This window comes from Botrytis deweyae, assembly GCF_014898535.1.
Source record: "Botrytis deweyae strain B1 chromosome Unknown BDEW_019, whole genome shotgun sequence".
Taxonomy (NCBI): domain Eukaryota; kingdom Fungi; phylum Ascomycota; class Leotiomycetes; order Helotiales; family Sclerotiniaceae; genus Botrytis; species Botrytis deweyae.
This window is the reverse complement of record NW_024066226.1, coordinates 510,542-527,527: the sequence shown is the minus strand read 5'-3', so window position 1 is coordinate 527,527 and position 16,986 is coordinate 510,542. Positions and strand designations below refer to the sequence as shown.

Here is a 16,986-nt window from a genome sequence, read left to right as displayed (position 1 = left end):
GTATCATCATCATCATCATCATCATAATAATGATATCTAGCAACAACTAAGCGGTATCCCAAACTCTAAGGATCCTCATATATACACAAAAAAACGGTAACAAACATCGCTAAGAAGAAGGGTGTCATAGTGTAGCTGCTTCAGCCTACTCCTATGGGTTTGGATGTCTCAGTAGTACAGGAAATGGTTGTGGTTTCTGGGGGAGGGCTGGCTTAGCGAGATGTTCGAATGTTTGGGGGGGGGGGGGGGGGGGTGAGAGGAATTTGGGAGAGGTGAGATGGTTGGTGGGGTGAGGCGAGTGAGTGAAGCGAGTGAGGTTTAAGGGGGGTGAATTAGAGTTGGAGAAGTGGGTATGGAGAATGGAAGGCGGATTTGATTTGCTTGGTGGGAAATTCGAACAACACTATCGAGTTTTATTTATTGTTATCCCAAATTCAAGTTCTACTGCTCTTCCACATTTCTTACGAAGGAGACTGTGAGATCTACGGAATGAGAAGGTTTGTACAGCCAGCCAGCGTAGTCTAATCCTCTGGAAATGGTAAATATGTGCTTATGCTATACTGCTGGACAAATAGACTAGATATTCCGTCCTCATATTGCGGGGGTTTGAGATATCCATGCGAGTTCTGTTGTTGTTGAAAGTTTAACTTCACCATCTACAAATTCTTTGATCAGCGAGTATCTTTGATTAAGCTCTAATCTTCAGAATATATTTCTCGGATAATGTTTTCGCTTTATCAACATTTTTGTAAGTGGGGGGATACCTACAACTATAATATAAGCAAAACCTCTAATTTTCAAGCCTTTTTTGTTGACTTGCCAAATCTTCAATATATTCTTGACCATGTTGCCATAAGACTATGAGTCAATCGACACAAGCTCCCTACATTCTTCTACAGCCTTCAGCCTGCTGAACTTGCCAAGTTCGTATAGCTGGATATGTGTGAAAGAGTAGAAAGCTGTCTCATTTATGAGATCAACATCTATATTGTATATAATATCAGATATCGAGTTCCAATATCCATGTATAAAAATTTAGTTATCCCGAGGCTTGCTTTCAGCAGAAGTATCATTCAGAATGTTACTTAAGCAAGCTGTCCAGACAATAGCAAGATATCTTCTGCGAGAAAATCGATAATTATTAGGTATCTAGTAGAAATCTTGGGGGTTTGAATGAGATTCTATTACTCACAGTACTATACCCTTTGATCCTGTGCATTGTCGTCAATTATTCGATTCGAGTCTCGATGTATCAACAAACAAGAGCATTATTAGTGGTGTTTTTACTCTTACTGTCATATCACAACCACTATCCCCAACGAGAAACTTCTCAAAGTGATCAGACAGATGGCTGACCAAGTTTGGATAGGAGGCAGTGGGTGGTAATTACCTACCTAATCCATGAAATTTTTTGAGGGAGAAACGTGTACATCCCAGCGTAATATATACCGAGCTGTCTACTCCATCTTTCTTGTATGCAAGAATTCAAGTATTCAAGTATCTACAATCTTCTAATAAGAGTATCAAAAAAGTCAATCAATGATATGAGTGTTCACCTGCATGCAACAAATCTCCTGTCACTGAGAGCATGAAAGCCCCATCGCTACTAACCCAATCCTCATTCAATTATATTCCCCCGTAGAGTTATTATCACCCCATCGCCCCTCTCCTCTCTCCCCCAAGTTTTAAAGAGTAACACTTCGCACCTTAGTGCTCTATATATACTTCGTTGGAAAATATATGAAACAAGACAAGAAGCTTCAAGTGATACTGATACACATGAATACTACGTACTTCATCATCTACAAGTACCATTCTTTTACTCAGTATTTCTCAGGTTCGAATTTAGACGTGTATGTAGATGAAGCAACGTGAATAAAAGCCATCAATATATGAGTCATTTCGAACACTGAATTACATCGTAGACCCTTTGAACTACGCTATTATATTGAGACGTATTTATCATTATCAGCTTATCAACCAACTAGCCAACGAACCTACGTCAAGTCAACGCCGCGACCGACCGTAAAAAAAGCGCAAACTCCCTTTCGATTCTTTCCTCTACCATTCATTCATACATTTGACAACGCTCGGGTATTTCAATATGTTCTTCCTATCCGGGCTGTCCCATTTCCCATTGCGTCATTCTCCACATTCAAATTTAGTGCTCCAGTTCATCCATGGGAATTTCCTCAATGTCCTTTCCTACAATTCCTTCTGAGACCTTCCATATTTGAATTAGATTGTCTTCTGCTGCGCTACATACTACCCATGGTTCATTTTGGTTCCAGCTAAAGTCAGCAAGATGATTTGTATGACCTCCGTGCATAAATAATCTAAAGCGGATTAGAATCTCTTACTACTCCAAAATACAGGAATGCAGTACTTACAACTCAGGTGGTCCATCATCCTGATCATCTGGTAATTGTTCCATCCCAACTCTGCTAAGATCCCAGAAAATAACTCTGCGATCATAACTGCCACTTCCCAATACAGCCTCTTCAGTTGGGTGCCAAGCAAGCGAAGTAACAGCATCCATGTGGCCTTCCAGTGTGTGAAGCCTCTCTTTGAGATTTCTCAGATCCCAAAGACCAATGGTCTTGTCTGCTGATGCGGTAGCCAGGACAAATTCTGATGCAGGGTTGAAAGCGAGTGCGTTGATGGCATCAGTGTGACCTTTGCCTGTGCTGACTGATTTATCTGTATCTGGTTGTCTGATATCGAGGATTTGTAAAGTCAAATCATCTGAGACTGTTCCAATCAGAGATTTGTGGGAGGGGTGATATTGGACATCATTGACGATGGAAGTGTGGTGGGTGTAAATTTTACTCGACTTCAGTTTGTTGTCGTTCGCCTGTAAAGTATTGAGATCCCTATTGCCAAGTCAGTAGAGCTTTAGGTTTCGAAACCTGTTTGACCTACCATAATCGGACTGTTTTGTCTTCGCTACCAGTCGCAAGTTCACCAGCAACGTGTGGGTTCCAGCCTAGACCAAATCCCTCCTTCTTGTGTCCTATAAGCTCAACTTGTGGGCTGACAACGCCTTTGGGAAGGCTGCTGTGCTTGGTACGATCGAAGATCAAAACTCTGCCATCAACACACATAGTAGCTATAATATTTGGGTTTTGTGGTTGGTATCTGGCTTTGTTTACCTCTCCCGGATGGTCGATCTTTTGTTCGATGGTCATTTTGATCGCTGCCTGTTCCCCAGATGATGATTTTCCATAACCTCCAATCTCCTCTCGATCCTCATCGTAATCAACATGGTTCGGGGTGACGTTTTTTGGCAACTCGACATTGGCAATTTGTAGATAGTTCTGTGCGCCGTTCGAGGTATGAGTACCAATAAGAAGTCTGTGGACGGAATAGTTCTTTCCTGCTGGTCTAGAATTTATTAGTAACGTTCACAACCGAAACAACTCGATTGAACATACTCTTTAACATCAGGAAACCATTGAGTTGTCAAGGTAGGCCATTCAAGCGCAGTGCTAGTAGACTATTAGTTGAGATCTGGCTTGAATAGTCGTATGATAGATCTACCTTAAAATCATATCGTAGAGGAAAGGGCTATTCTTCTTCCATGTTTTGTACTCTGATCGCAAGCTTAGTTATGATCCCTCATTTCTTGGGGCAAGATCAGATTAGTACCCTCATTGATAATCTTTTGTTCCATATCTTCATTATCATCTACTGATTGATTCACTTTCGCATTCATTAGCAAGTCTCTACAAGACTGAGCTTACAGAATAGAATGCGCTGCACCGCAAAAGCAAAACTTACTGTTCACATCAGGATCTTCCGATTGAGGGGCCATGCTGGCGGTTATTTCCTGCTCGAGAACCTTTGGAGTTTGTTGTAAAATTCCACTTCGTGTTGTCAAAAGCGCTCAAAAATATCGAAAAGTTAGAAATGGTAGCTCTGCGAATACCTTCTGGTACCGTATATTGCACTAAATTTACTGGGAAGACGCGCTCCAAAAGCGCGCATTAGGTGGGTCGTTTATAGCTCCGGATCGGCCCAGTCGGCCGCTAGCGTCAATCGTGACGTTAGTGTGAGTAGTGGGAGAGCTTGTTGTTGATGTCCTCGAGCGAAGTTGAATTGATCCTTTTCTTGATTCCTTGAAGAGATTATTTCTCATTATTTTACCACCCTCACCAAGCCATCCGTGGCAGTCGATAGAAAAAGAAGAACCAAACATTCACCCTACAATAGCCCTGTTTGTAGCTATTTGCGCCCCTCGTTTTCACTTTCTGGTTGAAGCAAAGTGCGCCACTTCAACAAATATCAACTTCAAATCGCAAACTATCTACAACATACAATCGTCCCGCGCATTCTGCGTATCGTTTTTAAATCATGGGTGTCCCAAAGTTCTTCAGATGGATGAGCGAGAGGTATCCCTCGATCTCGCAGTTGATTGCGGAGAATAGAATACCAGAATTCGACTGTCTGTATCTGGATATGAATGGTATTATTCATAACTGTACCCACAAAGACTCAGACGATGCGACCTTTCGTATGACAGAGGAGCAAATGTTTATTGCAATTTTCAATTACATCGAGCATCTCTACGGAAAGATCAAGCCAAAGCAGCTGTTCTTCATGGCCGTGGATGGAGTGGCTCCTCGCGCAAAGATGAATCAACAGCGGGCTCGAAGATTTAGAACGGCATTGGATGTCGAGAATGCTAGAGAAAAGGCAATTCGAGAAGGAAAGGAAATGCCAAAAGAGGAGGCGTTTGACAGCAATTCCATTACGCCAGGTAAGCAGCTTGGGAAATATAATGTTACAAAGCTAATTAATTAGGCACGGAGTTTATGCAAAAGTTGACCCTTCAACTGAAATATTTTATCGCAAAGAAGATCTCAGAGGATGTGGATTGGCAAGGAACCGAGATTGTGCTCTCAGGGCATGAGGTTCCAGGAGAGGGAGAGCACAAAATTATGGAGTACATTCGCCTCAAGAAAGCACAACCGGATTACGATCCTAATAGACGCCATTGTCTTTATGGTTTGGATGCGGACTTGATTATGTTGGGATTGTTGAGTCATGACCCTCACTTTTGCCTCCTTCGTGAAGAAGTTACTTTTGGTAGGCAGAGTAAAGCTAAGTCAAAGGAGTTGGAGCATCAAAATTTCTATCTGATGCATCTGTGCATTGTTAGAGAGTACTTAGAATTGGAATTTCAGGAGTTAAAGGAAGAGGGAGTTCTAGGGTTTCCATTCGATCTCGAGCGCGTTATTGATGATTTCATTCTCATGGCGTTCTTTGTTGGCAATGATTTCCTACCGAATCTTCCGAATTTGCACATCAACGAAGGAGCATTGGCGTTGATGTTCAAGGTGTACAAGACCGTTCTGCCTAAGGGTGGCGGATATATCAATGAGGGAGGAGTTATTAACATGAGCCGACTGGCAATCTTGCTAGAGGAGCTATCTCATGTTGAGTACAGATTTTTCGAATCTGAGAGTTCGGATTCATCATGGTTCAAGGCGAAACAAATGTCCAAGGAGGACGTCATGGTAAAAGGTAAAAACAAGGGCAAGCTTGTTATGACGACTGCACAGCAACAAATTTGGAAACAGGTCAAATCCTATGTTCAAAAGAGAGGTCCAGAAGCACTGGATTTATCCGACAAGCTTCCCGCAGCAGACAGAAAATTTGCGCAGGACCTAGCAGAGAGTCTGCACCTAGAATGGAAGACGGTACAGAATGATGACGGTGAACGTCACATGCAACTCTCGTTCCCTGCTAAGCTCGGTGCCGACGAAGAAGAAGATGACGATGAAGAAGAGGAAGAATCTCAACTTGCCATTATGCGAATTGTTAAACAATACGACAAAGCAGAAGTTCTCGACGTTTCTAAGGAACAAGCACAAGCTGAGATGGACCGCAAATACGAAGAGAAGTTTCAAGAGTGGAAGGACAAATATTATGAGGGCAAGTTTGAATGGGACCGAAAGAACGAAACCGAGTTGACGAAACTATGCGAGAATTACGTCCAGGGTTTGCAATGGGTTCTTTACTACTACTATCGTGGTGTCGTATCGTGGCCGTGGTATTATCAATATCACTACTCGCCGATGATTTCTGGTAAGTATTCTCTCTGTAATTTTTTATTGCTAAGCTAACAACATCATCAGATGTCATAAAAGGACTCAAAGCCGATGTCAATTTCAAGCTTGGTCAGCCATTTCATCCATTTGAGCAACTCATGGGTGTGCTACCGGATCGTAGTAAGAAGATTGTACCAACAGTGTATCACGATCTCATGACAAATCCCGCTTCTCCTATCATCGACTTCTATCCCCGAGACTTTGAGCTAGATATGAACGGAAAGAAGATGGAGTGGGAAGCTGTGGTCAAGATTCCATTCATCGACGAAAAGCGATTATTGGATGCCATGGCTACGAAGAACAATTTATTGAGTGATGCCGAGAAGTTTAGGAATGAGTTCGGAGTCTCCTTAAAGTTCACTTATGACCCAGATGTCGATTTCACCTATCCATCTTCATTGACAGGTATCTTCCCTGATATTCCCCACTGCCACTGTGTTGAGAATATTTTCGACTTGCCGACTATAGAGGGTTTGGATTTCTACCATGGTCTCATGGATGGAGCCAAGCTTGGGTCAGCATCTCTAGCTGGATTCCCAAGTTTGGGCTACCTTCCATACAATGCAACATTGGGCTTCCATGGGGTCAACGTTTTCCAGTCAGACAGCCGTAATGAAAGTATGGTTGTCACAATCGAAGATTGTGAGATTCGTACCAATGTCAAGACAGCACAACAGAAACTTGGTAAAAGAGTATTTGCTGGCTATCCTTTCTTGCAGGAAGGTAAAGTTGTCAAAGTTTCTGACGAATTGTTTGATTATCTACCTTCCGAAGATACCAGTGGTCAACCTATTACTAGGCCTCACGGACCTCGCGAGATTGATGACTTCCGCAAGAAAGCTGAGAGAATAGAAAGTACCTATAGCAAACGCCTTGGTATAATCATTGGACCAGTAGAGTCTCTAACTCATGTGGAGATGCTGAAAGGCTTGAAAAAGATGGATGACGGTGCGACCATCAAAGAATATGCTGTTATTCCTGGCCAGGACACAGAATATGCTTCGCAAGTTGTAGTGGATGAAGTGATCAGCGAAGATCAGCGATTCTTAGAGAAAGCGGCTTTGCCTGTGGAAGAAGAGTTTCCTGTTGATGACAGAATATTTTTCCTTGGAGACTTCAATTATGGCCGACCAGGACTGGTTGAAGGTCATACAGATCACAAACTGCAAATATCATTGTCAACGATCAAGGGGAAAGAAGTGGAATTCGGCAGAAACATTGTTCACGATTCCAAGAATACTACTCAGTATACGCCATCCTTTGCAGTGGCTAAAATGCTAGGGTTGCACCCTTTGGTACTCAGCAAGATTACTTCATCTTTCCAAGTCTCCGCCGTGGGTCAACTCCGCGTCAATTTAGGATTGAACCTTAAATTTGAGGGCAAGAAACTCAAAGTTCTGGGTTATTCTCGACGAGCTGATAATGGCTGGGAGTTTAGCAATAAAGCTATCGAACTCATCAGCACTTACATGACCAAATTTCCTCAATTCTTTGCTGGTATCCAAAGAAAGCCTCAAGGAAATGATTATGAGGAGTCCGACTTCCCTGGTGCTAGTATCAAGGAGATTGTGGCATGGCTTAAAACCATCGAGTCCAAGAACTTTGAAAAGGTGCCTCTAGATGCTGAGCAGCTTGACTCTGATACCGTAATGGCCATCGAACAAGCGGCCCAACATGCTTTGGTAAACGGCCCTCAACCTCAACGAACAACCTTGAAGGCTGTTCCACGAGGTGCCCTCTTAAAACCATCTGATGCTGAACATCGTTGCGGCAACCAGAAATTTGCTTTGGGTGATCGTGTCGTTTATGTCGCAGATTCAGGTCGCGTTCCAATCGCAACACGTGGTACTGTTGTAGGAATCTCCCGCACTCCACGCACCACTCTACTCGATGTTTTATTCGACGTTACTTTCATGAGTGGCACAACTCTTGGAGAACGATGTTCCCCGTTCCGTGGATCCACCGTGCCAATTGCTAGTGTATTAAATCTTACCAACAAGCAATTGATTGCAGGTTCTAGAGCTGCTGCCGAGAAACGACCCGCTCCAACTAGCACGCCTTTGACAGCCAATGGCGGCTATGGTTATGGAAGAGGTCAACAATACAGAGAGTCTGGACCACCCCCTCCACTGCGAGGCTCTTTCCGTGGTGCTGTCTCAGGCCAACGTGGAAATTTCACACCCCGTGGTGGACGTGGCCGTGGTGGATTTACTAATGGGAGCACCAACGGAAATTCTGGTGATAATGCTACGCCGGCTATTCACAGCAGCATGGTTATTCGAGACACGACACCCGTGAATACTACCGGAAATGCCAACGGCACCCGAGGTCGCGGAAATGCGTTTGCAGCGGCTAGAGGTGGTAGCCCTGCAGCCGGCAACGTAGCATACAACAACGTTCCTCCTCCATCTGCGTTGGATTCACGAGGAAGAGGTAGAGGCCGAGGTGGTAGGGGCCGCGGTGCTTCGAGGGGTCGAGGTGGTAATCCACATCCTCCACAAGCTTAGATTTGCAATATTTTGGTTCTCGACTTTTTCTTCATTGGTATTTCTGGAAAAGCATGGCGATACTGGGATGGCATAGGATTTTCACGATGTTACATGGCATAATATATCGGGGGAAACGGAAACGAGTGGTCTGTTTTTCGGTTGGTATATTTACGAGACTAGATTAACGATTTCACGAGTGGGATGGTTACGTTTTGCTTGTATTATCACTATGCATCATGATTTGATCGGATATATCAGACGTAGAAGATGGTCAATGGACTTTAAATGCAAAGAGCGCGCAGTAACAGCCAATTATTCTTTGGTATGTTTTTGGGGAATATACGAATCGGTGGTATGGAAGGGGGTGAATGATATCAAATCGAGAGAAAAAAGTTAGATATACAGAGAATCAAATCTCTAAACTCTACCATACATTGCAAGCCAGACCGCGTGAATGCTTAAGGTTTTCCTCTCTTCTTGTTCCACGTAGTAAGATATTGTAGTCAATCGTGATACAGTGCTAACATGTTAATGAAGTCGAAATTCGGATTTGAACGAAGACCATCTTAACCACTAGTGAAATTGATCATCGATTATTTAAAGCCACTGTACAATCATACGATCGACTAATCCCTAACAATCGCTAATATACAACACGTCCTCGATCATATCAAGGAGACCGGGATATCTATCTACAATTCCGTTACTCCTTTCTTAATTCGCCCATTTGCTTCATTTCACCACTTTCTTCGTTGAATAAGATAAGGATGGATTACAACGTGGTTATGAAGAACGTTCTCGTTCCAAAAAAAACTAAGGGTTTTGACTTTTAGATATTCCCATTTGCGCTATTGTTCCCGTCCCCATTCCCATTTTCTGCCACTGGTTGCGTTTCTCCGGTCGGAGGAGTGGCCTGGGTGTCAGGAGGTACTATAGTCGCTGGCAAAGGCGGAGTTGGGTTCCTTGGAACATTCTTATCTTGTACGATTTTAATGATATAATCACCTGCATCATTTGCGCCATCAAGACCTCCTATACGCGTTTTAAAGTATTGTGCATCGCGAAGCATTCTATTTAATCGTTAGTCGCTTGAATATCAGAGCAAAAAAAGAAATTGACATACCTGGCCTTGGCATCTTCACTTCCTAGAACCACATCCCCGAAGGCCTTCCCCAATTGCTCTCTAAAACTTTTGAACACCAGTTCCATAATCATATTCACAGTCATATCAGGGAGATGCTTGTTCAAAACTTTATGCAACGTAAGCGTCTCTTTCGTCATCGTTTCCATATATGTATTGATAGGAGCATCTCGAGTCCCGTCATCCCAATTAATCATCTTCATGCTTTTGATATGGGCAGTTGCTCTTCCAGACATGATGTTGAGGAATTTATCGTAGATCAACTGTTGATGTTCAAGATACGCGCGGCGGATCTTGTCAAACTCGCCCATGAGAACAGAAACTGAAGAGCCCGTTCCGGCATTACGTCGAACGTATTCACGAATGTACGGAATGAGAACAGATATAAAAGAAGTGGCCTGAGCGGCGAGAGCGAGATGTTTGGTGGTTATATTCTTAAGACCTGCGGTAGTGGTGGCCCCGGCACCAAGAATCAGTTGCTGTACGCGGGAATTGAATAGAGTTAGGTAGGAAAGTATCGATGTAGCGATTTCGGAGGTCATGGATGGAATGCCAGTATTAAGGTGAAGAAGAGTGGCGAGACCGTGGAGACAAAGAATTGCAGATATGGGGAGGATGTATGATTGATCATCAACGACTGCTGAACGAGTTTGAGCTTTACTAGGTGCAGAGGTAGAATTGGGTGTCGATGTTCCATTTTTTTGGTTACCATTCGATGGGGGCGTGAGGAAAGTTTGAGTCCCGATGGATGAATCAGTACAAGGCTGCCATACTTTGCTACCAGAGCTCCAGGCTTCGACATCTTGCGTGCTAGCGGAAAGTATTCTAGACAAGAGTTCCTTATCTTCATCAGTGAAATCTTTGGCATTCCAAGGATCTGCTTCCATGCCTGTGGCAAGACTTTGCCGCTCTGATTCGCCTAGTTGTTGGACGTAATCTTTGATGTGGCCATTGACCACATTTTTTAGTGAAGTTCCACTTCTACCTGATACAGCTTCGCATTCATTTGCGAAAAGTAAGTTTAGCGTGAAATATCTTAGAAACCTTTCAACCGAGAGATGAGTGCTTTGTTCTGTCCTTACTCTCAGAACCTTGACTATTTTATCTTGAGCAATATCGACGGCTTGTCCGAGAAGATTAGACATATCTAGCGTCTGGTGCATTTCTTCTTGCAGCTCTCTACCAGAATTACCCCTTAGGCTGGGGCTCATCCTAGCATTTATTGACCCGATAACTGGACTTCTTGGTGGCGATTTTACTCCCCCGGGAGTGTCAGGATCCCCAAGAGTACTAGTGACATCTAAAAGTACCTTCACTTGAGTTCCCAGCCTTCTTAAAGTCTCGCCAACTTGGATGTAGGTTTTCTTCAGGAGCTCTTCAGCATCATCTGGATCTAATGAACGTAAATTGCGAGCTAATATCATAGACTTCTCTTGTTGGTTCTTTTGCCTAGCACCTCCAACCGTGGATGCCGACATCATAGAATCGGTATCGTCATCATTAGAACTAGGAAGGAAGCGTCGTATAATATTTCGCACCTCTCGCAACACGGCCTCTCTAAACGCAGAAGTTGCAACCGAAGTACATTTTGCCCTATACAAGCCGCCTAGGTTCGATAACAATTCTGTCCGAAATTGGTCAGGAACCGTAAGATATGTGGGCTGTTGCGACGATGTTTCGCGACTGTGATTGCCTCTTGATCTTAAAGATGCATTGCTCCAACGCTGTAGTGTATCCTCGGCAGACACCGTATCAACATGTCGTCTAAGATCACCAAGTAGCGCTTGAAGAAACCTAGACTCGAAGCTTTTTCCAATTCGGTAGCGCAAAACATCCAAATCGTTGTTCACTCCTTGCAAAGCAATGGCACCTCTCAAGTCTCGGAGTTGTATCTTATGCTGGCCTGGTTTGCTCAGCATCTCCTCACCTGCGATAAGTTTCTCCAGCGCGTCGATAGCATCTAACGCCTGCTCCACATCACCATTCTCCACCATTGATTCACAACTCGCAACGGCATTTACTATTTGTTTCAGTTGCTGAACTGCATCGTTCAATTGCTTCAGATTCTCTCTCCTTCTTTGCAGATTTACAATCTTTAATCCACCCACAGCCATTTCTTCATCTAACTCTTCCAATTCCTTTCTCAGTGTTTTGATCCTCTCTACGGAAACTGCTGCTTCAGAATGAAGTTCTCTCAACGATCCCAATGCCGCGAAAAAAGAAGTTGAGGCTGTAGATATTGAAGATATTAGATGCACCTCAATAGTGTCCATATACCATGATAACTTCTCTTGTAGAATAGCATTCGTAGCTAGTGCCTTTCTGGGGTTAATTATGGAGCCATTGCTTGCTCGACGTTCATCCGGAGAGCCGGTAGTCGGCCGGATAACCTCTGAGCGTTCGCTGACAACGTCAAAAGTTCTAGGGTTTTCTAAATGGAAGTCCTCCTCAAAATACACGCTGGGAACTGTAGAAATGGGAGTCGGCGCATGTAAAGCTCTTCTTCCACTGCTCGACTTTTTCCTAGCCGATCCCGAAGGAGTGTCCAGCGATGCAAGAGAAGCCAGAGAAGACTTCCTAGAAAGTTTCGGTGTCCGCACCTCAAAGTCTAGGATATCCGCAAAATCGTCCGCCTTGTTGCCTTTCCGTAGCAATTGAGTTCCCCCCTCTTCCTCATTCTCTTTCGCTCTTTGTAATGCATCATAAGTTGCCCCTACCTGGGTTAAATACGACTTAAATTCCGAAGGGTCGACATGGGGTATATTTGTGAGAGTTACTGGGGGTATATCTCGAGCCGTCGGAGGTTTATGTGCACTCGATGCGGGGGCAGAAGTGTGGGGAATAAGGCCAGTTCGAACGATCGGTGGTTGGAGTAAAGTAGATATAGCTTGCACTTGTTAGTTTCTTAGTTTCCCCGTCCGTTCTCAAAACATACCGTTCTGCCCAGATTCATTGAACCCGTGCCATTGTGAGACCGAATCCAATGTCCCCCCTATCGAATGTATCGAGCTAGCTGTCGACCCGCGCCTTGGATAAAGTCTGCTATTGGAGGAACCTGGTCTGCCTGTCATCAGCATTTTGATCTCACTTGATTCTGGGTTGCGCAACAAACCTTGGGAAAGGATATTCATTCCGACCTCCAGGAGAAGTAGGGGAAAGATTCTCCACAGAAAACCGCGATGCCGGGGAATGATCCATGGTTCTAATTATGTATTGATCACCATACAACGAGCCTCAACCTCCCCCACAGCCGCGCAATCTCAATCTATAACCGGCAACAGCAGAGAAGCGAATTAAAAAGCAGCCAAGAGAAAGCCTTCCTTCAAACTATTTAATACAGGCCACGGAGGCGCATTCGTAAGCTATTTAGTAGTCAACACGAATTTGTTGACAAACCAATCGTTATGGGGGTATCATTGCTGGTAAAAGGAAAGCTGAGGGAAAGAGTGTATCAAAATTGGCATATCGTAGAAGCGTACAAGTTGCATATTCATTAATTCATTGATTGTTCCATTTGTACGAAGGTTCATTGATGTTTCCGTTCTTTCAGCCTTCCGTTGATACAACGATATTCGTTATCATCATTTGATTGGTCTGTCGGGATGATGAGGCTGAGCGTCGAGGCTAGAGCTGGTGAGGTTTAAACTGTGGCTAGTGAGCAGTTCTATGCAACCACTTTACACGAATCGGTCGCGTTCAAAAAAGGAGAAACGCGTCTTATCAAAAACCTCAGGATCTGCCCACTTAGCAACAGCAGGACAACAGATCAAATATCAACACTGCCAATAGCCCCGCAATTTCATATTCAACACCACAAAAATATACCGACAATAAGATGGATCGTCAATCTGTATTTTCTCTGAGTGTTTTACCTCCTGAGTATGGCGACAATGAAGATACAAGAGGTCAAGTGCAATCTCAACTAGAACAATTTATTCTTCAGTTCCGCATTGACAATGCCTTCATCTACAGGTAGGAAGCAATTCACTGTCTGCGATATCCTGCTAATAAGTCCACACAGAGATCAAATCCGAGAAAATGTTCTGTTAAAACAATACTTTTGCGACGTTGATGTTGGGCATTTGATATCCTTTAATGAAGAGCTTGCACACCGACTTGCGACAGAACCTGCAGAGATTATACCCCTTGTAACAAACCCCTCCAGAGTATCCGCAAGCTACGTCTAACGCATACACAGTTCGAAAGCGCACTGAAGAAATGTACACATCGAATCGTATACCCCTCGGATAGAGATATTGTCCTTCCCGAGCATCAACTCCTCCTTCACTCCACAGCTTCAGAGATTTCAATTCGAGACTTAGACGCCCTCGCCATATCCCGACTTGTACGAGTACCAGGTATCGTTATAGGAGCATCAGTACTGTCCTCGAAAGCAACAGCACTAAATATACAATGTCGGAATTGTCGCTCTACAAAGATATTACCAGTGAATGGCGGGTTTTCTGGTGTTTCATTGCCCAGAATATGCGATAGGCAAAAGATGCCTGGAGATCCACCTTGTCCCATGGATCCGTATGTGGTTGTTCATGAATCTTCCCAATTCGTTGATCAACAAATTATTAAGCTTCAGGAAGCTCCAGATCAGGTCCCTGTGGGAGAACTGCCACGACATGTTCTTATTTCCACCGATAGATATTTGACAAATAGAGTGGTACCTGGTACGAGATGTATGATCACCGGCATTTTTTCTATTTATCAAAACAAGAACACGAAAGGCTCTTCTACCACTTCGGCTGTTGCCATTCGAACTCCATACTTGAGGGCAGTTGGTATACATAGCGATGTTGACCACACTGCAAAAGGAAATGCAGTATTCTCGGAAGAGGAAGAACAAGAATTTCTCGAAATGTCACGCAGACCTGACCTTTACAGTGTTTTTGCTTCCTGTATTGCCCCATCCATTTACGGTAACAACGATATCAAAAAAGCGATAGCATGTCTCCTGTTAGGTGGATCCAAAAAGATTCTTCCTGATGGTATGAAACTCCGTGGTGATATCAACGTTCTTCTTCTCGGTGACCCTGGAACTGCCAAATCTCAACTCTTAAAATTCGTCGAAAAGGTCGCTCCAATCGCCATTTATACTTCTGGAAAAGGTTCTTCAGCCGCTGGTCTTACCGCCTCCGTTCAACGTGATCACTCAACCCGAGAATTCTACCTCGAAGGAGGAGCTATGGTCCTTGCAGATGGAGGTGTAGTATGTATTGATGAGTTCGATAAAATGCGTGACGAAGATCGAGTCGCCATTCACGAAGCTATGGAACAACAAACTATTTCGATAGCTAAAGCGGGTATCACTACAATTCTCAATGCACGAACTTCGGTCCTCGCTGCAGCCAATCCTATTTTTGGACGTTATGATGATCTCAAATCACCAGGCGAGAACATCGATTTCCAAACCACAATTTTGTCGCGTTTCGATATGATTTTCATTGTCAAGGATGAGCACGAGAGAGGCAAAGATGAAAAAATGGCAAGGCACGTTATGAATGTTCACATGGGTGGTAGAGGAAGGGAAGAACAAGCCGAGTCTGAGATTCCAGTTGAAAAGATGAAGAGATACATCAGCTACTGTAAATCGTACGTATTATTCCTAGAAACCGATCTCCTACATTACTAGAGCATACAAAACTAACAGTCCGCAGTCGTTGCGCCCCACGTCTCTCCCCAGAAGCCTCGGAAAAGCTCTCTTCCCACTTCGTCTCCATCCGCAAACAAGTCCACGCCACCGAAATGACAACCAACGAACGCTCATCCATCCCCATCACAGTCCGTCAACTCGAAGCCATCATCCGTATCACCGAATCCCTCGCCAAAATCTCCCTATCCCCCATCGCGCACGAACACCACGTCGACGAAGCCATCCGTCTCTTCCTCGCATCCACCATGGACGCCGTCCAACAAGGTGTCGCGCAACAAGGAAGTCGCGAGCTCCAAGACGAAGTCGCACGATTGGAAGAAGAATTAAAGAAGCGATTGCCCGTCGGCTGGAGCACTTCTCTCGCAACCCTCAAGCGCGAAATGTGCGAGGGCAGAGGCTTTAGCGAGATGAGTCTAGAGAGGGCATTGGTCGTGCTGCAGAGAAGAGATACCATTGCTATTCGAGGACAGGGTAGTCAGGTTTATAGGAGCGGCGCTTAGGGTTAACGTTGCGAGCGTGATATTTGATGTCTACATGAATGAATACCTCTGCGTTTGGCGTTTGGACGAAAGAAAGAAAGAAGGAAAGAATATTTATGTTATTTAACGAACGCATTGGATGCGAACGGACGTTTCTAGTGTCATACCCATCTAGGTAGTCGCTAGTAATTATATCAATGTCAACACCAAGTACCCCCTCATCGGATATTCTTTACTATTCATGAATTTTTACCGCAAGAGCTTTCAACAACAAAACACTATTTATCCACCCATCCACTCCTTTACCCACCCACTTACACCTTCCAACCGAAACAAAAAAATCCCTTCCTCAATACATACAAATTCATTAATAATAGCACCTACTTCCTACTCAGAACTACCTTTGCCACACTACGCTGCTTCATTACATTAATTCACCATCCCATCTCACTATTGTATCATATTTTCTCATCATCGTTTACACTTCGCTTACACATTACTCATCTCTTCTCATGCTAAATGTATACTCGATCGGGCTTCATTCATCACCTTGATTGCCCAACCTGTAAAATTCAAAGTCTATCTTACTTCTCCCATCGTTTGCATGTGGCACGGTTGGTTGTATGTAGGTACCTAGGATAAGAGGCTAGAGAGTGAGATCGAAGTTTATTAAGTGAACTCCCTGATACGGGGATCTCACTAGATACCTACAGTAATGTGACAACGAACTAATCGTCAGCAAATTAATCACCACATTTTATTATGAATGAATCGATTTTTAGTCACAATATCAAGAAGTATGGGAGGTTGGAGGTTCGAAATTTCATTTGTATTATTTTTTGGTATAAAGTAAAGATCCATTGTATCCGAACGACTATAGTATATGTACCTGAGAACTGAATTTTGTATTATCGAGGACGTGACATGAGCAATATGAGCAACTTTGTTTTGAGTTCCAAAAAGATCCGATCCGCCGATAGCTAAAGAAAAGAAAAGAAAAGGGAAATGGGAAGCGTGCTAGCCATACCCGTGAAAATGATTGTGACCTTTACTCCTCCGCCCTCCTTCTAGATACCCTATCTAGATACCAGTGATCTCGTTA

At 43.8% G+C, this 16,986-nt stretch overlaps 4 protein-coding genes across 4 annotated transcripts; 2 read left to right on the top strand and 2 right to left on the bottom strand.

Moving 5' to 3' along the window:
* Positions 1-1,906: 1,906 nt before the first annotated feature.
* Positions 1,907-4,046, bottom strand: EAE98_007872 (uncharacterized protein). Its single transcript, XM_038955495.1, has 7 exons — positions 3,781-4,046; positions 3,649-3,702; positions 3,541-3,592; positions 3,435-3,488; positions 2,923-3,384; positions 2,391-2,873; positions 1,907-2,336 (listed from the first exon to the last, which is right to left on the bottom strand). Exons 1-7 carry the CDS (start codon positions 3,812-3,814, stop codon positions 2,162-2,164), a joined length of 1,314 nt encoding a protein of 437 aa, XP_038808224.1. The 5' UTR covers positions 3,815-4,046; the 3' UTR covers positions 1,907-2,161.
* Positions 4,047-4,118: 72 nt separating this feature from the next.
* Positions 4,119-9,097, top strand: EAE98_007871 (uncharacterized protein). Its single transcript, XM_038955494.1, has 3 exons — positions 4,119-4,759; positions 4,804-6,090; positions 6,141-9,097. The coding sequence occupies exons 1-3, from the start codon at positions 4,354-4,356 to the stop codon at positions 8,618-8,620; spliced, it is 4,173 nt and encodes a 1,390-aa protein (XP_038808223.1). The 5' UTR covers positions 4,119-4,353; the 3' UTR covers positions 8,621-9,097.
* Positions 9,098-9,431: 334 nt separating this feature from the next.
* EAE98_007870 (uncharacterized protein) lies at positions 9,432-12,941 on the bottom strand (the record flags this gene model as incomplete). The annotated part of the gene is made up of 4 exons (XM_038955493.1): positions 9,432-9,672; positions 9,726-12,630; positions 12,679-12,803; positions 12,856-12,941. The coding sequence occupies 4 exons, from the start codon at positions 12,939-12,941 to the stop codon at positions 9,432-9,434; spliced, it is 3,357 nt and encodes a 1,118-aa protein (XP_038808222.1).
* A 637-nt stretch (positions 12,942-13,578) lies between these two features.
* Positions 13,579-15,905, top strand: EAE98_007869 (uncharacterized protein; the record flags this gene model as incomplete). The annotated part of the gene is made up of 4 exons (XM_038955492.1): positions 13,579-13,715; positions 13,765-13,891; positions 13,942-15,344; positions 15,410-15,905. The coding sequence occupies 4 exons, from the start codon at positions 13,579-13,581 to the stop codon at positions 15,903-15,905; spliced, it is 2,163 nt and encodes a 720-aa protein (XP_038808221.1).
* Between the last annotated feature and the right edge of the window lie 1,081 nt (positions 15,906-16,986).

What these genes read in the sequence shown, in the direction of transcription:
- EAE98_007871 (XM_038955494.1), top strand. Translation starts at nt 4,354, where the DNA reads ATGGGTGTCCCAAAGTTCTTCAGATGGATGAGCGAGAGGTATCCCTCG. An exon ending in CAGCAATTCCATTACGCCAG is followed by an intron (nt 4,760 to 4,803) that starts GTAAGCAGCTTG and finishes CTAATTAATTAG; the next exon opens with GCACGGAGTTTATGCAAAAG. An exon ending in CTACTCGCCGATGATTTCTG is followed by an intron (nt 6,091 to 6,140) that starts GTAAGTATTCTC and finishes CAACATCATCAG; the next exon opens with ATGTCATAAAAGGACTCAAA.
- EAE98_007872 (XM_038955495.1), bottom strand. Translation starts at nt 3,814, where the DNA reads ATGGCCCCTCAATCGGAAGATCCTGATGTGAACA. An exon ending in GGAAGATCCTGATGTGAACA is followed by an intron (nt 3,703 to 3,780) that starts GTAAGTTTTGCT and finishes TGAATGCGAAAG; the next exon opens with TGAATCAATCAGTAGATGAT. An exon ending in CTCTACGATATGATTTTAAG is followed by an intron (nt 3,489 to 3,540) that starts GTAGATCTATCA and finishes ATAGTCTACTAG; the next exon opens with CACTGCGCTTGAATGGCCTA.